The sequence below is a fragment of the Budorcas taxicolor genome, chromosome 22 (genome assembly GCF_023091745.1).
Source record: "Budorcas taxicolor isolate Tak-1 chromosome 22, Takin1.1, whole genome shotgun sequence".
In the NCBI taxonomy this organism is placed as follows: domain Eukaryota; kingdom Metazoa; phylum Chordata; class Mammalia; order Artiodactyla; family Bovidae; genus Budorcas; species Budorcas taxicolor.
This window is the reverse complement of record NC_068931.1, coordinates 48,018,425-48,038,622: the sequence shown is the minus strand read 5'-3', so window position 1 is coordinate 48,038,622 and position 20,198 is coordinate 48,018,425. Positions and strand designations below refer to the sequence as shown.

The window sequence follows — 20,198 nt, the reverse complement described above, 5'->3', positions numbered from 1 at the left end:
GAATATTATCCAACCACATAAAGGAATGAAATACTTGTGCATGCTACAACATGGGTGAACTTTGAAAGCATTATATTAGGTGAAAGAAGCCAGGCACAAAAGGCCATAAGGATTCCAATTTGTGCCCGTTGGATCCTATAGGTGAAACATGAGAGGAGCAATAAGATGAATATAATCACTGGTTAGGCACATCCCTGGTGGCTGAGTCAGTAATAAATCCACCTGCAGTGTGGGAGACCTGAGTTCCATCCCTGGGTCTAGAAGATCCCTTAGAGAAGGAAATGGCACCCCATACTAGTTTTCTTGTCTGGAAAATCCCATTGACAGAGGAGCCTGGTGGGCCACAGTCCAGGGACCTCTCTGGAATGGTGGAAGGTTCTAGGTGTGTGCTGTCCACATGGCCACATGCTGCTAGGAGTACTTGACGTAATTGGTGCAGCCAAGAACCTGAATTTTTATCTTTATTTGATTTAAACAGTGACATGTGGCTAGAGGCTGTTGTAACCCATCTGATGGCTCTCGTGCAGGTGGTGTTTGGGGTCAGAGATCAGCTGTCTGCAGGGCTGCGTCTCCTGGAGCCAACCTAGTCCTGAGCAAGTGCTCAGGGTTGGAGGACCATGGCCATGCCCATGGGTGACCCCACGAGAGAGCACCTCTGAGTATGCACACCTCATCTTGGGACTGTGGGGCGAGGGTGCAGCAGGAACAGGCCTCACTCACTGCCTGACTCTCTGGACCTGTCTCCCCAGCTGCATGGAAATCCATGGTCACCGTGTAGGCCAGAGCTGGGAGGGTGGGGAGGCCGCAGGCCAGCCCCTCTCCCCATGTCCCAAGGGCTGCCGATGCCCGGCTGACCATGCGCCCACCTGCCCGCAGCTGTCCTGTGCTTCTCAATGAATGTGATCAAGAACACACACTTTGTGTTTGACCAAGACCAGGTTCACGGATAGCCATTGTGATGGTGGTAGCCACTGCCTGTTGGTGGTGGCCCAGGCCTTCATGAACTTTTGCTCCACATCCAAGCACAAGTTGGGCAAGGACTTGCCCTCCAACAAGCTGGTCTATGCCAAGGACGTCCCTAACTACAAGACTGTAAGAAAACCTTGAACTGTGTGGATCACAACAAACTGTGATCTCTTATCAGACCACCTTACCTGTCTCCTGAGAAACCTATATGCAGATCAAGAAGCAACAGTTAGAAACGGACCAGTTCAAAATTGGGAAAGGACTGTGTTAAGGCTGTATATTGTCACTGTTTGTTTAACTTACATACATCATGTGAAAAGCCGGACTGGATGAATCAGAGGCCAGAATCAAGATTGCTGGGAGGAATATCAACAGCCCCAGATATGCAGATGAAACCACTAATGACAGAAAGTGAGGAAGAACTAAAGGGCCTCTTGATAAAGGTGAAAGGGGGGAGTGAAAAAGCTCAGTTAAAACTCAGCTTTCAGAAAACTCAGATCATGGCATGTGGTCCCATCACTTCATGGCATATAGATGGGGAAATAATGGAAACAGACTTTATTTTCTTGGGCTCCAAAATCACTGTGGACGGTGACTGCAGCCATGCGATTAAAAGATGATTGCCTTGGAAGGAAAGCTGTGACAAACCTAGACAGAGTATACAGAGATAGCAGAGACATCTGCAGTCATGTCATACAGACGTGACTATACGACAAAGGTCTGTATAGTCAAAGCTATGGTTTTTCTAGTAGTCGTATACAGATGTGAGAATTGGACCATAAAGAAGGTTGAGCCAAAGAACTGACACTTTCAAACTGTGGTGCTGGAGAAGACGCTTGAGAGTCTCTTGAACAGCAAGGAGATCAATCCAGTCAGTCCTAAATGTTATCAACCTTGAATATTCATTGGAAGGACTGCTGCTGAAGCTCTAGTACTTTGGCCACCTGATGGGAAGAGTCAACTCATTGGAAAAGACCCTAATGCTGAGAAACATTGACAGCAAAAGGAGAAGGGGGTGGCAGACAGATGGGATGGTTGTTAGATGTCACCACCGACTCAATGGACATGCCTTTGAGCAAACTCTGGGTGATAATGAAGGACAGGGAAGCCTGGCATGCTAAAGTCCATGGGAGCCCAAAGAGTCGGACATGACTTAGCAACTGAACAACAGTAATCACTAGTTATGGTAATGGATCAAAATCCAGTGGGGGGGTGGAATAAGCTGAATCAAAATGAATTCATTGTTTTGGGGCTGGCTTTGAACATAACCTGATATTTCTAATTCTGTTTCAGTGGAGGAAATGTTACTATCTTTTTCAAAATGACACATTTAAAAGTATTTACTGTAAGGACAGTGACAGCGTGAATATTTGAGATGCTAAAAAAAAAAAGTAGCTTTAATACTAGTCTTTTACCTGCTATCTATTCTCTTAGCGCAATGACAAGAATTTTCCGACTGCTGCAGGATCCCAATTTAGAACAAAATTGACCTCTCTTTAAACTCTGGTCCATACTTTTCCTGAGGGAAGACATGATTAAATTAATCTTTGAAACCCTTCTGGGATAGAAGGAGTTAATAGTTTTTAAAAGGGTAACCAGAGGGGGCATTCCCTGGTGGTCCAGTGGTTAGGACTCTGTGCTTGCACTTCAGAGGGCACAGCTTTAATCTCTGTTGGGAGAACTAAGATCCTGCAAGCCTCCGGGCCAAAATAAATAAAATTTAAAAAAGAAAGCCAGTGGACAAATAAAGTAAAATACAGAACTGTATGAGCAGGTACATGTTATTTTTTGCTTTGCTTTATGTTTTTAATTTCTCCGGTCAAGCCTTCATTCTTTAAACCCTGTGGACATTAGGGCTCAGGCTGAATGAACATCATAAGAAATACAGGTTTGATTTAGTTCTAACCTTCTCTTCTTGGAACCTGGTCATTTTGTGTACCCCTAGATAAGGTTCACGTGCTCTACTCAGAAGACAGCATCTCTAACCAGATGCATGGCTGCTGGATAGCATGATTGGCCTCTGAACTAGACTACCTGGACTTGAATTGTCCCTCTGCTCTATGCTAGCTTGATAATGGCATGCAGTTTCCTTATCTGTAAGCTAGGGGTAGTATAGTACCTAACTCATAGGGCTGTGGAACTTCCCTGGTGGTTCAGACGGTAAAGCGTCTGTCTACAATGCTGGAGACCTGGGTTCGATCCCTGGGTCGGGAAGAATACCTGGAGAAGGAAATGGCAACCCACTCCAGTACTCTTGCCTACAAAATCCCATGGATGGAGAAGCTAGGTGCAGGCTACTGTCCATGGGGTCGCAAAGAGCTGGGCACGACTGAGCCACTTCACTTCACATAGGGCTGTAACAGTAGCTGCTACTGCTGCTAAATCACTTCAGTCGTGTCCGACTCTGTGCGACTCCATAGACAGCAGCCCACCAGGCTCCCCCGTCCCTGGGATTCTGATGTACCTAACTCATAGTATATACTGTATGCGTGTATTTAGAGAAAATATAAAAAAGATGAATTAACAATTAAGAAAGAGAAGAAAGTTGACTGCATGGAGATGAGAAGTAAATTGAGGGAAGTGAGATCTCAGAGCAGGAGCAGTCCATTGTCGTGATTAGGATCTTCTCAAAATAGGAAAGTAATTTGCCAGGAAAAGAGAGTCAGGTTTGTGAACGTTAGAGTAACGGTCTTACTGGGTGTGCCATGTCTGCAGTGTTTTATAGCTTTTAGCATAGATGTATAGCTGTTATGAGATGCATGCTTCACTGTTTTAACCTTTTACTGTTATTATAAATTTATTTTTCAATTTTATTTTTCAATTGTTTATTCCTAAAATATAGAGTAAAATTTGATTATTGTCTGTTGATTTTTTTCCCTGAACTTTGCTAAAGTCACTTTTCGTATCTAGTATTCTGTAGATGCCTAAGATTTTCTGAAAACAGTTTTACTTCTTGCTTTCTCATTTTTATGCTTTTTTCTTTTTCTGTCCTGGCTAAGACCTACAGTAAACTGTTGAATAAAAATACTAAGAATGGATATTTTTACATTGTTCTTGATCATAGAGCGAATACATTTAATAATTCCTGAATAAGTGAGATGTTAATTATGGATTTTTAATGGAGTATCAGATTGAGGATGTTTCTTTCTGTTCCTGGTGCTTTGAATGTTTGTAATGAATGGCCGTGAAATTTTGTCCATACTTTTTCTGCGTCTCCTGAGAGGATCATGCAGTTTTATTCCTTTTTGAAGTGAGTTTCACGAAGTGATTTTTCTGATAACAAACCAATTTTGACCTTATTTGGTTATAATAAATTGTACTTTAATAAAAATTTTTATGGGTTTGATTTGATAATTCTTTTAAAGGGTTTTCAAGTCTATATTTATAAGAGATTTTGGTCTTTAGTTTTCATATAATGTTTTCCTGTAGCTTCAGTATCAGTAATGGACTCGAAATTGGATGAGATTTTCTACTATTTTCTGAAAAATTTTGCATAGGATTGTTATTATTTCTTCCTTAACTACTTGATAGCTCCTACTAGAGAAGCCATCTCTTAAAGGGAAGGGTTTTTTAAATTGAAAGTTGTTTAGATTCTCTATTTTCTGTTTTTTATGTAAGTTTGGTAGCTTGTGTCTTAAAAGATAATTGTTCATTTCATCTGCGTGGTAAATTTTATTGCTATAAAGTCATTTCTAATGTTTTGTTATCCCCTTGATGTCTGTAAGATCATGCAAATCTTGATGTACCATATTTTACTTATAATACTGATAATTTATTTTTTTCTTCTTGATAAGTCTTGGCAGGGGCTTAATCAGTTAATATTTTTAAATATCCAGTTTGGGCTTCTTAAATTTTTCTATTGTGTTTCTCTTTTTACTACTTGATTTGTTTCTATTCTTCGTTATTTTCTTCTACTTAACTTTGCATTAAATTTGGTCTTTTTAGAGCATTGTGGTTTAAATTTAGATCGTTGATTCTTTTCTATTTTTTTCCCATTGATTCTTTTCTAATGTAAGCTTTTAAAACTGAAAATTGCCTTCCAACCCTTATTTTAGCTTCATATCACAAATTTTAATGTTATTTTTCATTATTTGTTGTTATCATTTAAGTATTTTCTAATTCCTTTTTGATTTCTTTGATCCATGATTTTTTAGAAGTGTAGGGGCTTTCTAGACAGTTTATTGATTTCTAACTTAATTCCATTATGTTTCATATATATTGTGTATGATCTCAGGCCTCCGAAATTTACTAAGAATTATTTTATGCTGCAGTGTGGCATACTTACTTTGATTTACAGTTCCATTTACAGCTGAAAAGAATTTTGTGCAGTTGTAGTGTTACTCTAGGTGTCATTTTTGGTTGAGGTCATTGCTGATACTGCTTAAATCTTAACTCTGACTTGTTTCTAAATGTGACTTTGGGTTTATCTCTTTCTCGTTTTAGTCCTGTCAGTTTTTGCTTCATGTATTTTGAGTCTCTTATTAAATGGTACACATTTCGAATTACATCCTTCTGATGAAGTGACTCTTGTTATAGAATGTGTCTCATATAAACATAAGCATCCATCAACGTTGTGTATAAATGATGAACCCAAGCTTTCATTGGTTCAGAGATCTTGCTTGTTTTCATATCTTTATTGCATGTATCAGGGACCCAGATGGGACGGCCGCATTCCAACCTCATAGACTATGAACGCTTTCCCTCATTTCTAGTCTGATAGAAGGTGAGGTTTACTTGGAATTTTCACCTGCCTTCAAGTCAGATATGGGAGTTAGAATTGGCAAATGAAGAGGACTGTATCTGTGCTTGAGCTTCTCCGATTCCAGTTGCCTGTGTGTGGCCGTTAAATTTTTAGCTGGTTTGTCCTTTGGCAAAAACAGTCCTGTGTGTGCTAACTTGGCAGATACTCCCAGCAATGAAAATGGTTACCACTCCCTACTTAATGTAGGAAGAGCTCATCCCTTTCAGTAAATGACTTATAATTTAAATGAATCTGTAGTTTTGGGGTCACTTTTGGTAAAAATACAATTTTTAAGTGTTTCTGATACTTATTGTACAAGTTACTAATAGAAACAAAAGAAGAGCAACTGTATTCTCATTTTGAACACAATTCATGCTTATAGAACACTTGGAAATACATAGAACATAATAAAGAAACATGAAGGAAGTATGTATTTTTTAAACTGGATTTACATAGTTCCTATATCTTAGTTTTGCTTTATCTCAAATTTGTACCATTCTGTGTCAAAAGTTCGACAGTGTTTTACAGATTAAACTTCTGATGCAGCATTTTGAATTATTCAACAAGTGGATATTCATTATGAAAAATTAAAAGCAGGTATTTTAATTCATAAAAAGCAGTACCACAATGAATGTCATAGAAGGATAGATAGAAAGAGACAGAGGAATTTGCACCTAGGATCTCAGATTCTAGAAATTCTGTTCCTGACTACTACACTATTGCATTAGGCTTTCTCTGGCTTGTTTCAGAAGAGATGGAGAAAAATGCCTGCTTTTGCAGTATTTGCTGAGGTAGGACTTGGTTGGTGGTCAGGTAGGGATATGGTGGAAGGAGTAAACCAGCATGATGATCAGTTTTTTGAAAGGTTTGTGAATGTGATTGGTCTCTGTATTCAGTAAATGAGTTTTTTTTAAAGCATATGTTTAAGCCTTTTTTGGTATAAAAACAAAATCATAGATAATTTTAGTTCTTTGGGACTGTTTTTTGTAATTTGAATTTAAAGATGATAAAATGAAATTATTTTAAGGCCTTTAACTTTTCTGTCTTCCCATATATGCCTTTTGGAAGAATAAGTCTATTTTTTTATTGGAAAGATAATAATTTATGGTTAGTTTGTATACTGAAACTTAAAGTAAAATATACATTTCTTTGCCATTAATTTTGCTCAAGAAATTCAAACTAATTTTAATATTTCTCAAAAAGTTATAAAATAGATACTAAATATGTAAGTCATATCAAAATGAATCCCATTTGGAGAGAACTTGAAGTTTTAAAATAATCTGAGCAAGAATTATGGAAGATATAAAACCACAGAAGAAAGGATTGTAAACTTAAGTAAATGACATTTAGAACATTACCGCTCCATACCTTTAGAATGACCAGAATCTGAATTCTGGCAAGGAAGTGGAGCAGTAGGAACTCTGATTCATTGCTAATGGGAATGCAAAATGAATGGTATGGCCACTTTGGGAGACAGATTGGCAGCTGCTTACAAAGCTGCACATACTTAGCATACAATCAGCAGTCATGCCCCTCGGTAGTAACCTAAAGTTGAAAGTTTATGTTACGTACACCCAGAAACTAGCACTTGGTTATTTATAGTGGCTTTATTCATTAATTGCCAAAATTTAGAAGCAACTAAGGTGTCCTTCAGTAAGTGAATGAGTAAATGAACTATGGCACATCCAGACAATGTTATTCGGCGCTAAAAAGAAATCTGCCAAATAAAGGCATGAAAATACATGGAACCTTAAATGCATATTACAAATGAACTAAAGGACATACCTGTATGATTCCAACTGTATGACGTTCTGGGAAAGACACAGACAGCTATAGAAACAGTAAAAAGATCAGTGATTGCTAGGGATTTAAGGGGAGGGAGGGATTAATACACAAAGATTTTTAGGGCAGTATAAGTATTCAGTATGCTACTACTATAATGGTGAATACATGTCATTGTACATTTGTCAAAATTTATAGAATGTACAGCAGCCAAAGATGAACCCTAATATAAATTATGGACTTTGAGTGATAATGTCTATATAGGTTCCTCAGTTGTAGTAAATATACATTGTGATGCAAGACACTGATGACAGGGGAGGTTGTACATTTGTGGGTAAATGGGAAGCCTTGTATATTATTAATGCTCAATTTTACTGTAAAGCTAAAAGTGGTCTAAAAAATAATATTATTAAAATTTTTTTGATTTTGAAAGATAAAACCAAAAAACTTGGGGGAAATATGTATAAGAAGTCTCATAATTGATTTTAGATTTAAAACCACAAATCAAGAGGTTAAAGACAGTGCTTAATAGATAAATGGACGTAAAGGACATGAGTGCACTATTTATAACAAAATAAAAATAAATAAAAATTTTAAATGTAGGAGTTGCCCCATTTAAATCTTTCAAATTGTCATATGTCAAAAGGTAGTGACATAGAGTGAAGAAATGCTCATAAACTGTTGGTGGGACCAAACATCCTGGGTGGGTACTTTGGTACTTATAAAAATTTAACCTCACATTCCTTTTGCTCAGCATTTCCTTGTTGAAAAATGTATCCTATAAATATATGCAAACTTGTGTGCACAAGGATTTCTCTAGATGTTTTAGCTTCAAGTAATAGAAACTAGCTTTAAATAGTTAAGTTATTGCTTCTCATAATTGCGAGTCCCAGACTTAAGTAGTAGCATGTATATATGAACAACTAACAGATTAATCATAATTTAACCTGGCTCTCTCTTTTTTTTTTTTTTTTTTTTAGTTTCTAAAAACTTCTGCTACCTAATACATTTTTATCTTAATTTAACTTCTAAAAATTTTGTATGTGATTATAACCAACTTTTTGTAATCTTCAGTTCTAACTTTCATCACATACGACTAGACTCAGTCAGAATTAAAAAACCATGACTCTGCTGGTCATTTCTAATAAGTATTTAATAGAGAGAGTAAGCAGTTAAAAGATGTGAAAAATTGGGCCGTTTCCTCCATTTCTAATAGTGGCTCTGTTTATTTTATCTTAGCTTCAGGAAACAGCAGTGGGTTTTAGTTCATTGTTCTAAATATATTTTGACCTTTCATAGCTGTACCTGTTATGACTTGCCAACAGATTTTTCAAACTGAGGAACAAAAAAAGAACACAAGAACTTTGTTATAGAAGGCTGTTCTGGCTTCTCAAAAATCATCACCTGTTCTTTATTTTGTGATTCGTTTGTTTACGTGGGGGCTGCCGTTTTTCCCATGTTGCCTGGTGTTTTCGTTCATGGTCGGGGTGTGGAGAGGGAGGGGCACACCAGGGGGCTTCTGGCCTTACTCTACATCTATGCCATTGCTATAATTTTAAAACTGGGGAGCTGCAGGTCTTGCTTTTTCGGGTAACATTCTCAACATATGTAGAGGATAATGATGAGAAAACAAAGTGTATCCTATAGTTATGATTATTTAACGACAGTTTACGGCAAACATGGTTCAAAATTTGCCTGAAATTGAGTGAAGTGACGTCTCACTCTTTCTTCTGTCTGTGGTGCTCCTTTTTCTTAATTTTTTGTGTTTGTGCCCCTTCCTTCCTTATTTTCTTGATTAGATTTAACCAGTTTACCTCAAACTGGAAGAAACAAATACTTTTTTGTGAGAAAATATAGTTTACCGAAACTGACTGCAGAGAGTAGAGCTGTCTTAACAGTCCTCTTTTGTAGAAGAAATAGAGTAATGTCTTAGAATAAACCCTAGAAAATTATTAACTGTAAATGATCTCACACAGGAGTTCTACCAAACTATTAAAGCATATGTTATTCCAGTACTACGTAAACTGTTACAGAACACAGAAAAGACGTAAAGCTTCTAGCTTGACTTTATGAGGCAGCATAACATTCGTGCTTATAACATAAATCTGCAGCTCTTTACTGCTTAAGAATGATTATTTATGTAAAATTTCTAAATAAAGAATTTTATCTCTCATCCTCAAAGCCAGCATCATACTTAATGGGCATATACTAGAAGTATTTCTTTAAAGTTAAGAGTAAGAAAAGAATTTCCCCTATCACCACTTTTATCAAACTGTCACATACCCCGAAATGATTGATTAATCATGTCACATAGAAGTTTTTAAATTCTGTTTAATCAAAATTGGGCTGAAAAATAAGACAGATGAATAAGTATTTGCATCCCATACCATGAAAGGACTAATATTGCTAAAACATAAAGAGCCTTCTGTAAATCAGTGAGAAAAGTGATCAACACCACAATAGAAAATTGAGCAAAAGAAAAGAACAGACTATTTACAGGAAGGAAATAAAATATAAACAAATATCAAGCTGCTGGGTGTCATTTATAAGGGAAATGCAAATTAAAACTATACTTGTTGAGACCTTGTTCTCATTTATCAGCAATAACACATGAGCCTCCCCTCACTATTTTGTGACTGGGAGTGTAAACCGATACAACCTTTGAAGATGACAATTTTGGCAAAATTTATCCAAGTTACAGATGGAGAGTCCTTTGATTTGGCAATTTCCCTTTTAGAGTCTGTCCTTCAGATACAATTCAGATTATGCAAAATGTGCAAGATTAGTAACTCATTGGAATCTTGGTTTTTAAAAGCAAAAGATTGAGAGTAACCTGAACACCTGTCAACATGGAATCATAATATACCATAATGTAAGGGGAGGCCTGGCGTGCTGCGATTCATAGGGTCACAAAGAGTCAGATACGACTGAGCGACTGAACTGAACTGAATACAAAAGCAAAGTTCAGAATTGTGTTTACCATTTGTACATAAAAAGCAGGAGGCAAAGAAATATATTTGCTTGTATGGTTTGCAGAATATTTCTGGAAAGGTACACCAAGAACTGGCAACATTGGATGCCTTTCAAGAGGGTAACTTGAAACCAGGACTTTTTTCTCTCTTTTATATATTGAAGTTCCTGAAATTAAACATCCCATTAAGCATTTGAATTCTTGGCAAATTATCTGTGTTATTACTTATGATTATTAATACAGCTAGATAAAATAAATTTTATTATTTGGTCACAGGTTTTGAAAATACTTTCTTTCATAAGCTGTTTTAAAATTGAATCCTTTTGTTTCAGGATCTCCAGCAGAATTATCTCCTACGACTCTTTCCCCTGTTAATCATAGTTTGGGTAAGTTGCAAATACTTAGAAATACTCTTCCACCTTTTTATTTAAATGTCCTTTCTGGTAATTATTTTCCGTATATAGGAGAAAGAGAGCTCAGTGAGTAACAGATGATTGTTCAAATTAGTGCTTTTTTAAAAATGATATTGAAAATGTGCCTCAATATTACTAAAACACCTTTCCCCTGGCACATAATGAACATAAGAAGTTAATTTTTATTCATGGAAATCATATCCATTATTCATGAGGAATTTTATGTCCTGTATGGCTAGACTTTATGGGTATATTTAGTTCCTATTATATTTTGTAATAGTGATATGGGAGATATATACGTGTGATTGCTAACGTGTGTGTATTCGTGTTGATACATGTGCATATGTATGTTTGTGTGTGTGTATATGCACCTTGGTCTTCATTTTATACAGTTTCACAATTTCTCTTTAGTTTCTACACATTGGAATTTATTCTGCAAAATTGTCGTGTTTTTTTCTGTGGTATTCCTTATGCATTTTAATCAAAATTACAGCACTGAAATATATATGGTCCTTGTTTTCCCATGAAATATGTAGATTCTTTTGCTTTATACTGTGTTTCCACTTGCATCCTTTGTGTTGTATTACTTTTTGTTCCTTGTGTATATGCAGGCTTTCTCTTTTTGTAATTAGGGTAACTCGGTGAGAATCTCATGTTAAAATTGACAAATGTCATGTTTTGTATCCTGTCATGACAGGTTTTGTTTTGTTTTTTAATCCTTGGCTGTTGATGTATTAATCCTTGCGTTAGCTTTGTTCTACTTGATCCTACCCAAAATTAATTGTATAATGCAAATTGACTTATTTTACATGTGGTGCAGTTGGGGTAGAATTACTAATAGAACAAGTAATGCACCATAAAGTCTAAAAAAGATGTTTGAAGATTTAGATGACTTAAGGAGATAGGGGAAATTTGAGAAATTGAAAATCTGCTGTGATCTTTGGAATCTGGGGTTCGTGATGTAGATGTTAAGTCTGTTTCCTGGGCTGTTGCCAGTATAGGCTGGCATAGAACACGTAAAGATAATGATATTCAGTCTATTCTTGGCTTGACATGGCTTGAATTGTTCATACAACATTTCTTTTATGGGTTTGTTTTTCTCCTCTGCCAGACTTGCAGCCAGTTACTTACTCAGAGCCTGCATTTTGGTGTTCAATAGCATATTATGAATTAAACCAGAGGGTTGGAGAGACCTTCCATGCCTCACAGCCCTCACTCACCGTAGACGGCTTCACAGATCCATCAAATTCTGAGAGGTTCTGCCTAGGTTTACTCTCCAACGTAAACAGAAATGCTACGGTAGAAATGACAAGAAGACATATAGGTATGTTTATTTTCCTTGTGTGAAAAACCAATGCCATTTACTCATAACGTGAGCACTGTGTGGTTTACCACATCAAGAGATTGTGTGCAAGAAAGCCTGCCTTCTCCCTGTCAGCTTAAGTGCAGTCACGTTGCACAGCTTCACCTCCTTCAGTAGTGATCCTGGTGATCTTTCCTCTCTCTGCGAACTTTTATCTTCAGTTCCTCTTTATTTGGCACCCTCGACACTGGGAAGTCCATCAGTAAATATGTGTTAAAATGCCTTTGCTGAGCCTCTACCAGTCATAAAATTGTCATGTTCAGATTTTAGGGTTGTAATTTTAGCAAATCATGAATTTTTTTCAGTTTGTTTACATCTCCTAGTTTTTTCTCCGCTTCAGTGAATTCATATATTAGATCTGTACACTGTTAATCTAAAGCAAGATATCTAAAACAAAAACCACCATTAACTTGTTCAGAAATAATTCAGGGGATCTTAGAATGTGGTGGTCCCAGGTACCCTCTCAGAGAGTTTATGAGGTGAAAGCTATTTTCGTAATGGTACTAAGATGCCGTTTGCCATTTTCACTCTCTTGTGACTCGACAGTGAAGTATTCCAGAGCTTACAAGGCTTGCGATTTTGCAAGAAGTTAAACATAGACTCTGATGAGAATTCTTCTGTCTTAAGCCAGACATTAAGGTTTGCAAAGATATAAAACTCTTCTCACTAATTTTTTCCTTACTTGGGAAATAACTTTTTATAAACTTGTTTATGTTAATATGTAGTAAGTGTACTATTTTGATTTTCAAATGAATTAATTTTTTTGAATCTTTAGTTTTAACACATAATATGGTAAGTTTGCATATATTTAAGACATGAATAGCAACATTTTGGGTCATTGGGGTTTTTGTTTGTTTGGTTTTGGTTTTTGACAATGAGGGAAAAAATAGTTTGAGTGCTACTAAAATAACCGAACATAATTCTCATCACCTTAAAGAAACTTCTTTTAATAATAGTGTGCTTCTGTTTTCATTTAATTAACCATTACCTCCTATGAGAAGTAATGCTGATCAAAGAGTCAGTGTGATATTACAAAGTGCTAGTGATTTCGGAGATGTTAGTTGGCTCCGTGTGAAATTTCTCAAATATTGCTTGATGTATAGATTTTATATAATCTCATTGAGGTACTCAGATGTCTTGTAGGTGACGAAGGCCTCTGAATATCCACCCTTCTTTAACTAAAATAGTTCTGATTTTTCTATGTTCTCATTAGGGCTCTGCATAGAAATTTAACAGGACGTTAACCTTACCATATTTACTTCTAAATAAGTAGGTTTACCCTGCTTTTTCACCCTACCTCATCTGAAGCTTGAGGTCCCCTTCCAAGCTCACAGGTGATTACTACAGGGTCCACTTCCTTGAAGTTGTAGCACTGAGATCCTCATTTCCTACAGACTGTCCCCTAGAGGCTACTCTCAGCAACTAGAGGCCACCTGCATGCCCTGCTCCATCTTCAGTCAGCAGTGACGACTCTGTTCAGTTCTGCTCCCTCACACTTTGAGGCACTCTCGCCAGGACCAGCCCAGCCCCTTTAAGGTTTGTCACCTGATTAAGTCAGGCCCACTGAAGACAGTCTTCGTTTCTTGGGGTCAGCCGACTTAAGAACTGTACATCTGAAAAATTCCTTTAAGCACTACTTAGTGTTTGACTGAATAATTGGGAAGATAAACATACCAGGGACGAGACTGTTAAGTGCTGTCTTAGAATTCTGCTTTTCACAGTTTTCATTTTTTTAATCTTTGTCTTTCTTATATTTTATGCATGTTTGATTTGTCAAATTCTGAAAGAGGTATTTTAAAATCTCCCGATATAATTTTTTCTTACCTCATTCTGCTTTTGTAAATAGAGATCTGGTTACCACAATAATAAATAGTTTTAAAAGGGGCAGGTGATAATTTTTATTATTTTTTTTCTTAAGCATAGTGGATTCTTTGAAAAGGAAAACTGTGTATCATAATGAAGGCATATTAATCTAACATTAGTTAATTCCTTCAAATGAATTAAATTGCTTTATTCAAAAATATGATTTGTTTGGAATTCTCTATTTTGCTTATCCACTTTTCTACATTAAGCACTTTTAATGAGCATGTATTATCTTTACGAATCAATAAAATCATTGTTGAAAAAATACTTGGAAAAATATATAATAGTATGTTTCAAAGTTAGATTTCAGAAAAGCATAGCTGTGAGAGAGATCATCAAGATACTTTATACCATTTTACTTTTTCCTCTAAGAATCCTTCAGAAATGATGTTGAAGTAGTAAATGTTGTAAAACTAATTCCATGTCTGTTTCGTTTCAGGAAGAGGAGTGCGCTTATATTACATAGGTGGGGAAGTTTTTGCCGAGTGCCTAAGTGATAGTGCAATCTTTGTGCAGAGCCCCAACTGTAATCAGAGATACGGCTGGCACCCTGCAACCGTGTGTAAAATTCCACCAGGTATGGATGCAGCAATGTGAATGAGCCTATCATGTCAACTTGCTGAGTTTTTCTTTGCTATTAATTTTTAGAATCAGGAGATGATTTGCATGCTCGTATTCAAATGTCTGTTGGAGAAGGAAATGGCAACCCACTCCAGTATTCTGGCCTGCAAAATCCCATGGACAGAAGAGCCTGGCTGGCTAGGGTCCAAGGGGTTTCACGACTTAGCAACTGCACCACCACCACCATTCTAGTATCTGTAGCTCTTTCAAAATGATTCTCTGATACTATCTTCTTTGTACATAATGTTTCTATATTTTTTTTTCGATCATAGGCTGTAATCTGAAGATCTTCAACAACCAGGAATTTGCTGCTCTGCTGGCTCAGTCCGTTAATCAGGGTTTTGAAGCCGTGTATCAGCTAACTAGAATGTGCACCATAAGAATGAGTTTTGTGAAAGGGTGGGGAGCAGAATACCGGTATGAAATACACATTCAACTCTTAAATTTCTAGTGTAATTCTTTTTCTTCCACTCCTTGAATCTTCTGAAGTTTATCCGTATTTTCATTGAAGTTTATAGAGAGCAAATTTTTATGTAAAATAACAAAAGAAAATTGGAGGCCTCTAGATTCAAAACTAGTACAAATTCCTGTGCTGGCACTATAGAACATAGAATTAAAACATTATGGACAGGCATTGTAACAGAATGCAGAGTGTTAAATACTGTAAATGGCATATTGGAAGGGTTATCAGTTCATGGAAGGAGAGCTGTTTTCCTGGGGCCAGGAGAGGTAGAGATGGCCCAGAGTCTGGGTTCTAAAAGGTGTCTAGGATTTCAGTAGTCATAGGTGTACAGGGGTGGAAAGTGATGATCCTGGCAGTAGAATACAGTTCAGTTTGACTGGAGTATAGAAAGTAAAGAAGGATAGGACTGGACAAAGAAGTTGAGATGACTTCAATATAAGGTTAAAAGGTTGAACGTTATTCAGTAATAGAAGGGGGTATTTAGGTACTAGGCACTGTGCTGTGTTTTAAATGCAGTATCTCATGCCTCTCAGCATGGCTAAGAATTACTGTTGCTGTTTTTATTTCTTTATAAGGTTGCAGTCTTTGTAAAGTTTAAAAAAAAAAAAGGTCCAAACTCAATATTTATTTGGAAATAGACTTGGGTGAGATTTAATAGTTTGCCCAAGGACACGTTCTCAGTGGTAGAGATGGGACCTGAGGAAAGCTCTCCTTGACTCTTCTCTAAGGATAGTAGTAGCAGTTACATAAGTGAGTTTTACCAGAACCAATCTGTCATCAGGGAGTAAGATCAATTAGGCTGTTGCTAAATTAAACAGTTGATTGGATTCCACATCAAAGAAAGGGAATAGTTCATCAGCATAATAATGAATAAACTATAAATAAAATACTTAGCCTTTTTCCAGTTCACATTACTTACAGTCTGAATGTCTGCTTAAGAAGATACTCATATGGTATAGTAATAATACTCCTGTTTCATTAAGCAGTTTGTGCCCTTCTTAGAATTTTTATTTCATTTGAACTTGATTCCCTGTCTTAAATTTTGAGGTGTATGACTTTTGTGATGATGAGATTTGAGATCTACTGGTTTGACTACTTCTATAAAAATATACAATGTGTTATATATTTGTATCTAAAGTGAGACTTGTCACTGTTTTGTCCAAGTTATGTTAGTGCAAGAATTCATTTTTTGACTTTGCTGTAGCTCTCTTTTGTTTTAATCATTTCCCCTTTGAGATTGGAGAACTTTAAACAATGCTGAGTTTCTTTTTCCCTTTGAACTTGGATTGAGTTGATATTAAAATTAGATTCAGATAGTACTGTCTGATAGCAGTTTATTAGGTCAGACTTCTTTTTTCTCCTTCGAAAGATTATAATGTGAAGCATGGCAGAAATAGAGTGGCATCAAACATGAGTTACATAGGTCAGGGAGAATTCCATGTACACCTATGGGTCTCCTGTTAAGACGAGTGTTGATTGGTGGAAAGAGATACTGTCTTTCATTCACTGTGGTCTCTGCTGTTCTTTAACCCAGAGATAATATAAAATCTACACAAGAAGCAGTAATACACAGTATGTATTCATGGATAGTGGAGTTCAGGTACATCTACTTTGGATAATAAAGCTTCCTTTAACATTTACAGATCAAAATAACTTAGATACTCATATATCTGTGAACTGTGGAACCTTTCATCCTTAATGACAGAGGTGCTGAGGAGATAGATTTGATGTTTGGATTTCTAAACTATTTTTCAGTTTCTTTAAGTGCCAGCTTGATTCCCAGCATAAAAATCAGGAGACATAGTAAGGGGGAATACAGATGTGTAAAGAATTCATGTCTCAGTCAAGTGAGTTACAACTGAAGTGAATAATCAGGCAGGGGCACAGATAATGTGAGGCTCAGACCCTGAAACAAGGGTCTGCCTGCTGGAAGTTTACCCAGGAAATGGAGGGAGCCCTGCCAAGGAACGAGGGAGTAAGGAAGAGAGGCGGGGGAGGGAACACGACTCACACCATTCTTAAGCCTCCTCCTCTAGTGGGTGGGCCACTAGAGCTGTTCTCTTAGGAAAACTTTGGGGAAAGAGTAAAGGACACTCAGAATTGCCCCATTTGGAGGGAAAGGAAACTGGGCATTTAAATGCCAATTCCTGTGTCATTGGTTGAGGTCTGTTCCTGGAGATGTTAATTCACTGGCACTTCTGGTCTGTTCCATATATGGACAGAGCAGAGGTTCGCAGGCACAGAAATGCAGATACCTACAGTTGGAAGTGGGCTGGAGAACACTGAGAATCTGAAGGGAGTCGCAGGGCACCACTACCACCTGCTGCGGAAAACCACATCCTCTGAAATACAGTGGTAGTTCTAGGTTATGCTGAGCATGTGTCGCTTGGAGGCGAAGAGTTGATCGTGGCCTTTCCTCACGTTTGCAGGGTTGTCATGTTGAAGCAAACAGACTTACTGACTTACTGTATATAATAAATAAGAACTAAAATCTGTATGTGGAAGTGACAGGATGTTCTTGAACAGTTTGTGATTTTTATAGGATAGCTTGTTTAGTTGAAGTACTAGAGGTATTTCTTATTAAAAACCTGCATGATTTTGCTAAAAGGGATGTTGGTTGTTTGTTTTGTCAGGGGACATTGAACCCCAGCTTTGAACATTCTGTGGTAAGCTTGGGTCAGAATTTTTGTTTTGATATACTTTAAGTCTGAACTCTGTTCCATTTGGACTTCATTTTCTATTTGAGTATTTTCTATTCTTCGGATGATTAATAAGTAAAGTGACTATATATATTCTGATTTGCTTGGGACAGTGCTGGTTTATGTCTCTTGCCCTGGCAGTGATTATTTATAGCATTATAAGTACTTTGTTAGACTTTAAGGATTAAACAGTTTTCAAAATAATAGATGTCCAAACTTAATACTCGTTCAAAAAGGAATCTAGGTTTTTGTATATACAACCTATTGATTTATCTTAGTTCTTCCATATCCCTGTTATTCTTTTGATTTCGTAATTATTTTCTTTCATTCTTTTAAACAGAAGGCAGACGGTAACAAGCACTCCTTGCTGGATTGAACTTCATCTGAATGGACCTCTACAGTGGTTGGACAAAGTATTAACTCAGATGGGATCCCCTTCAGTGCGTTGCTCAAGCATGTCATAAAGCTTCATCACCAATCAAGTCCCATCAAAAGACTTAATGTACCAACTCTTCTGTCATAGTATTTGTGTGTGGTCCCCGTGGACTGTTTACTATCCAAAAATTCAAGAGAAAACAGCACTTGAGGTCTCATCAATTAAAGCACCTTGTGGAATTGGTTTCCTATGTTCGAATATTAGATGGGAAAATTAATGTCTAGAAATACTCTCCCGTAAAGGAGGAAGAGAAGATTTTAAAGACTTTCTGATGTCTTGTTGGGCATAAAACTGAGTGTCCCAAAGGTTTATTAATAACAGTAGTAGTTATGTGTACAGGTAATGTATCATGATCCAGTATCACAGTATTGTGCTGTTTATATACATTTTTAGTTTGCATAAATTAGGTGTGTGTGTGCTGCTTCTTGATTTAGGCAAGCCTTTATAAAGTTACAGTACCTAATCTGTTATTCCCACTTTTTTGTTATTTTTGTGTGTCTTTTTTAATATATAATATATATCAAGATTTTCAAATTATCATTTAGAAGCAGATTTCCCTTGTAGAAAAACTAATTTTTCTGCCTTTTACCAAAAATAAACTCTTGGGGGAAGAAAAGTGGATTAACTTTTGAAATCCTTGACCTTAATGTGTTCAGTGGGTCTTAAATATTCATTCTTTCTGTGTTTGTTTACTTACTGCTAAATCTCATTATAAGGAAACTTTATGGAAATCTTTCTAAACCTCTCCTCCATTTCTACTTTTCCATCAAAACAGTGTAGCATGACATCCATCACCATCAATGGTTGTACTGATACTGCCAGCACCAGTTAATTCTGGGTACAATGATAATTCATATGGAGTAAGTCCCTTTTGTCTTACACCAAATTTCAGTTTCAACAGTTAATAAGAGGCTTGTATAACCTGGCAGTCTTTTGATTTATCTTTACACCTCATAAAAAGTGCACAGGTGGCAGTATAATTATTTTCAGGGATATACTGCAATTATTTCAATATATCCTTTCTGAAAATTCAGTCTAAAAATATAAACCCCCTTTTTAAAAGATACTTTCAAATATTTCAGTAGCTAACCTCTTTTGAGTTGAATTTCATTGGATTTAATTACCAGATTGTGTTATGAAGTGGACCTTTTGTAAATGTAATTGCTTCTGCAGAATACCTAGAAAAGCAGTGCTGAGGTCTGATCAGCAGATAGGGGCCATCTGCTTTTAAGGTATGTTGTATTAAATTTATAGAATCTGTGTTATTTTACATAATTGTGAATTCTGAATTGTAAAATTTGGGGGAGAAGCCGTTTAGCAAGTTTTTTATCTTATGGATACCTGTGGTCTGAGCTGTTCTTAACTAATCCTGAATATGTGGTGACGGTTAGAAGCCACCATGCTTCATGCTCTGCAGGGACAGGCGTGACCAGAGGTGTCAAAAGCTCTGTTGGAAGTCATTCTACAGCAGATAATCCTTATTTTACTTAGTTTATTAACTCATTCCAGTTTAAACTTTTCTTGTTTGCATCTCAGTAGAAACAGCCAGTAACCACTCCTGGTCCCTTTCTAGTAAGTTTTCATATTTTTAAAGACAGATTATCTTTGGTTGGTACTTGTGTTTTATAACCATATTCACCTGTATGTACAGGGGTTGTTTTCAGTACTTTCCGCATTTGATTGTTTTCTGTCGGATGTTCCCCGTTTTCCTGTGTTTGTGTATGCATGTATATGTTCATGTGAACATGGTAGAGTGATTTTTTGTTCTACAGATATTTATTGTTCACCTGTTACGTGTGCCAGGAACTTTCTTAGCCTTTGGGTAAAGGTGAACAAGACAGCTATGGCCCTTGCCTTTGCCGAGATAGCAGTTACTCTAA

At 36.7% G+C, this 20,198-nt stretch overlaps 1 protein-coding gene across 1 annotated transcript in view; it reads left to right on the top strand.

The window, feature by feature from the left end:
- SMAD2 (SMAD family member 2) overlaps positions 1 to 18,870 on the top strand; it is an 84,142-nt gene extending 65,272 nt beyond the window's left edge. Inside the window, exons 7-11 of the mRNA XM_052660253.1 lie at positions 10,793 to 10,846; positions 11,985 to 12,197; positions 14,539 to 14,676; positions 14,993 to 15,137; positions 18,223 to 18,870. Of these exons, the coding sequence (XP_052516213.1) occupies positions 10,793 to 10,846; positions 11,985 to 12,197; positions 14,539 to 14,676; positions 14,993 to 15,137; positions 18,223 to 18,346 (674 nt within the window). The 3' untranslated portion in view covers positions 18,347 to 18,870. The remainder of the gene's footprint in view (positions 1 to 10,792; positions 10,847 to 11,984; positions 12,198 to 14,538; positions 14,677 to 14,992; positions 15,138 to 18,222) is intronic.
- The last annotated feature ends 1,328 nt before the right edge of the window (positions 18,871 to 20,198 follow it).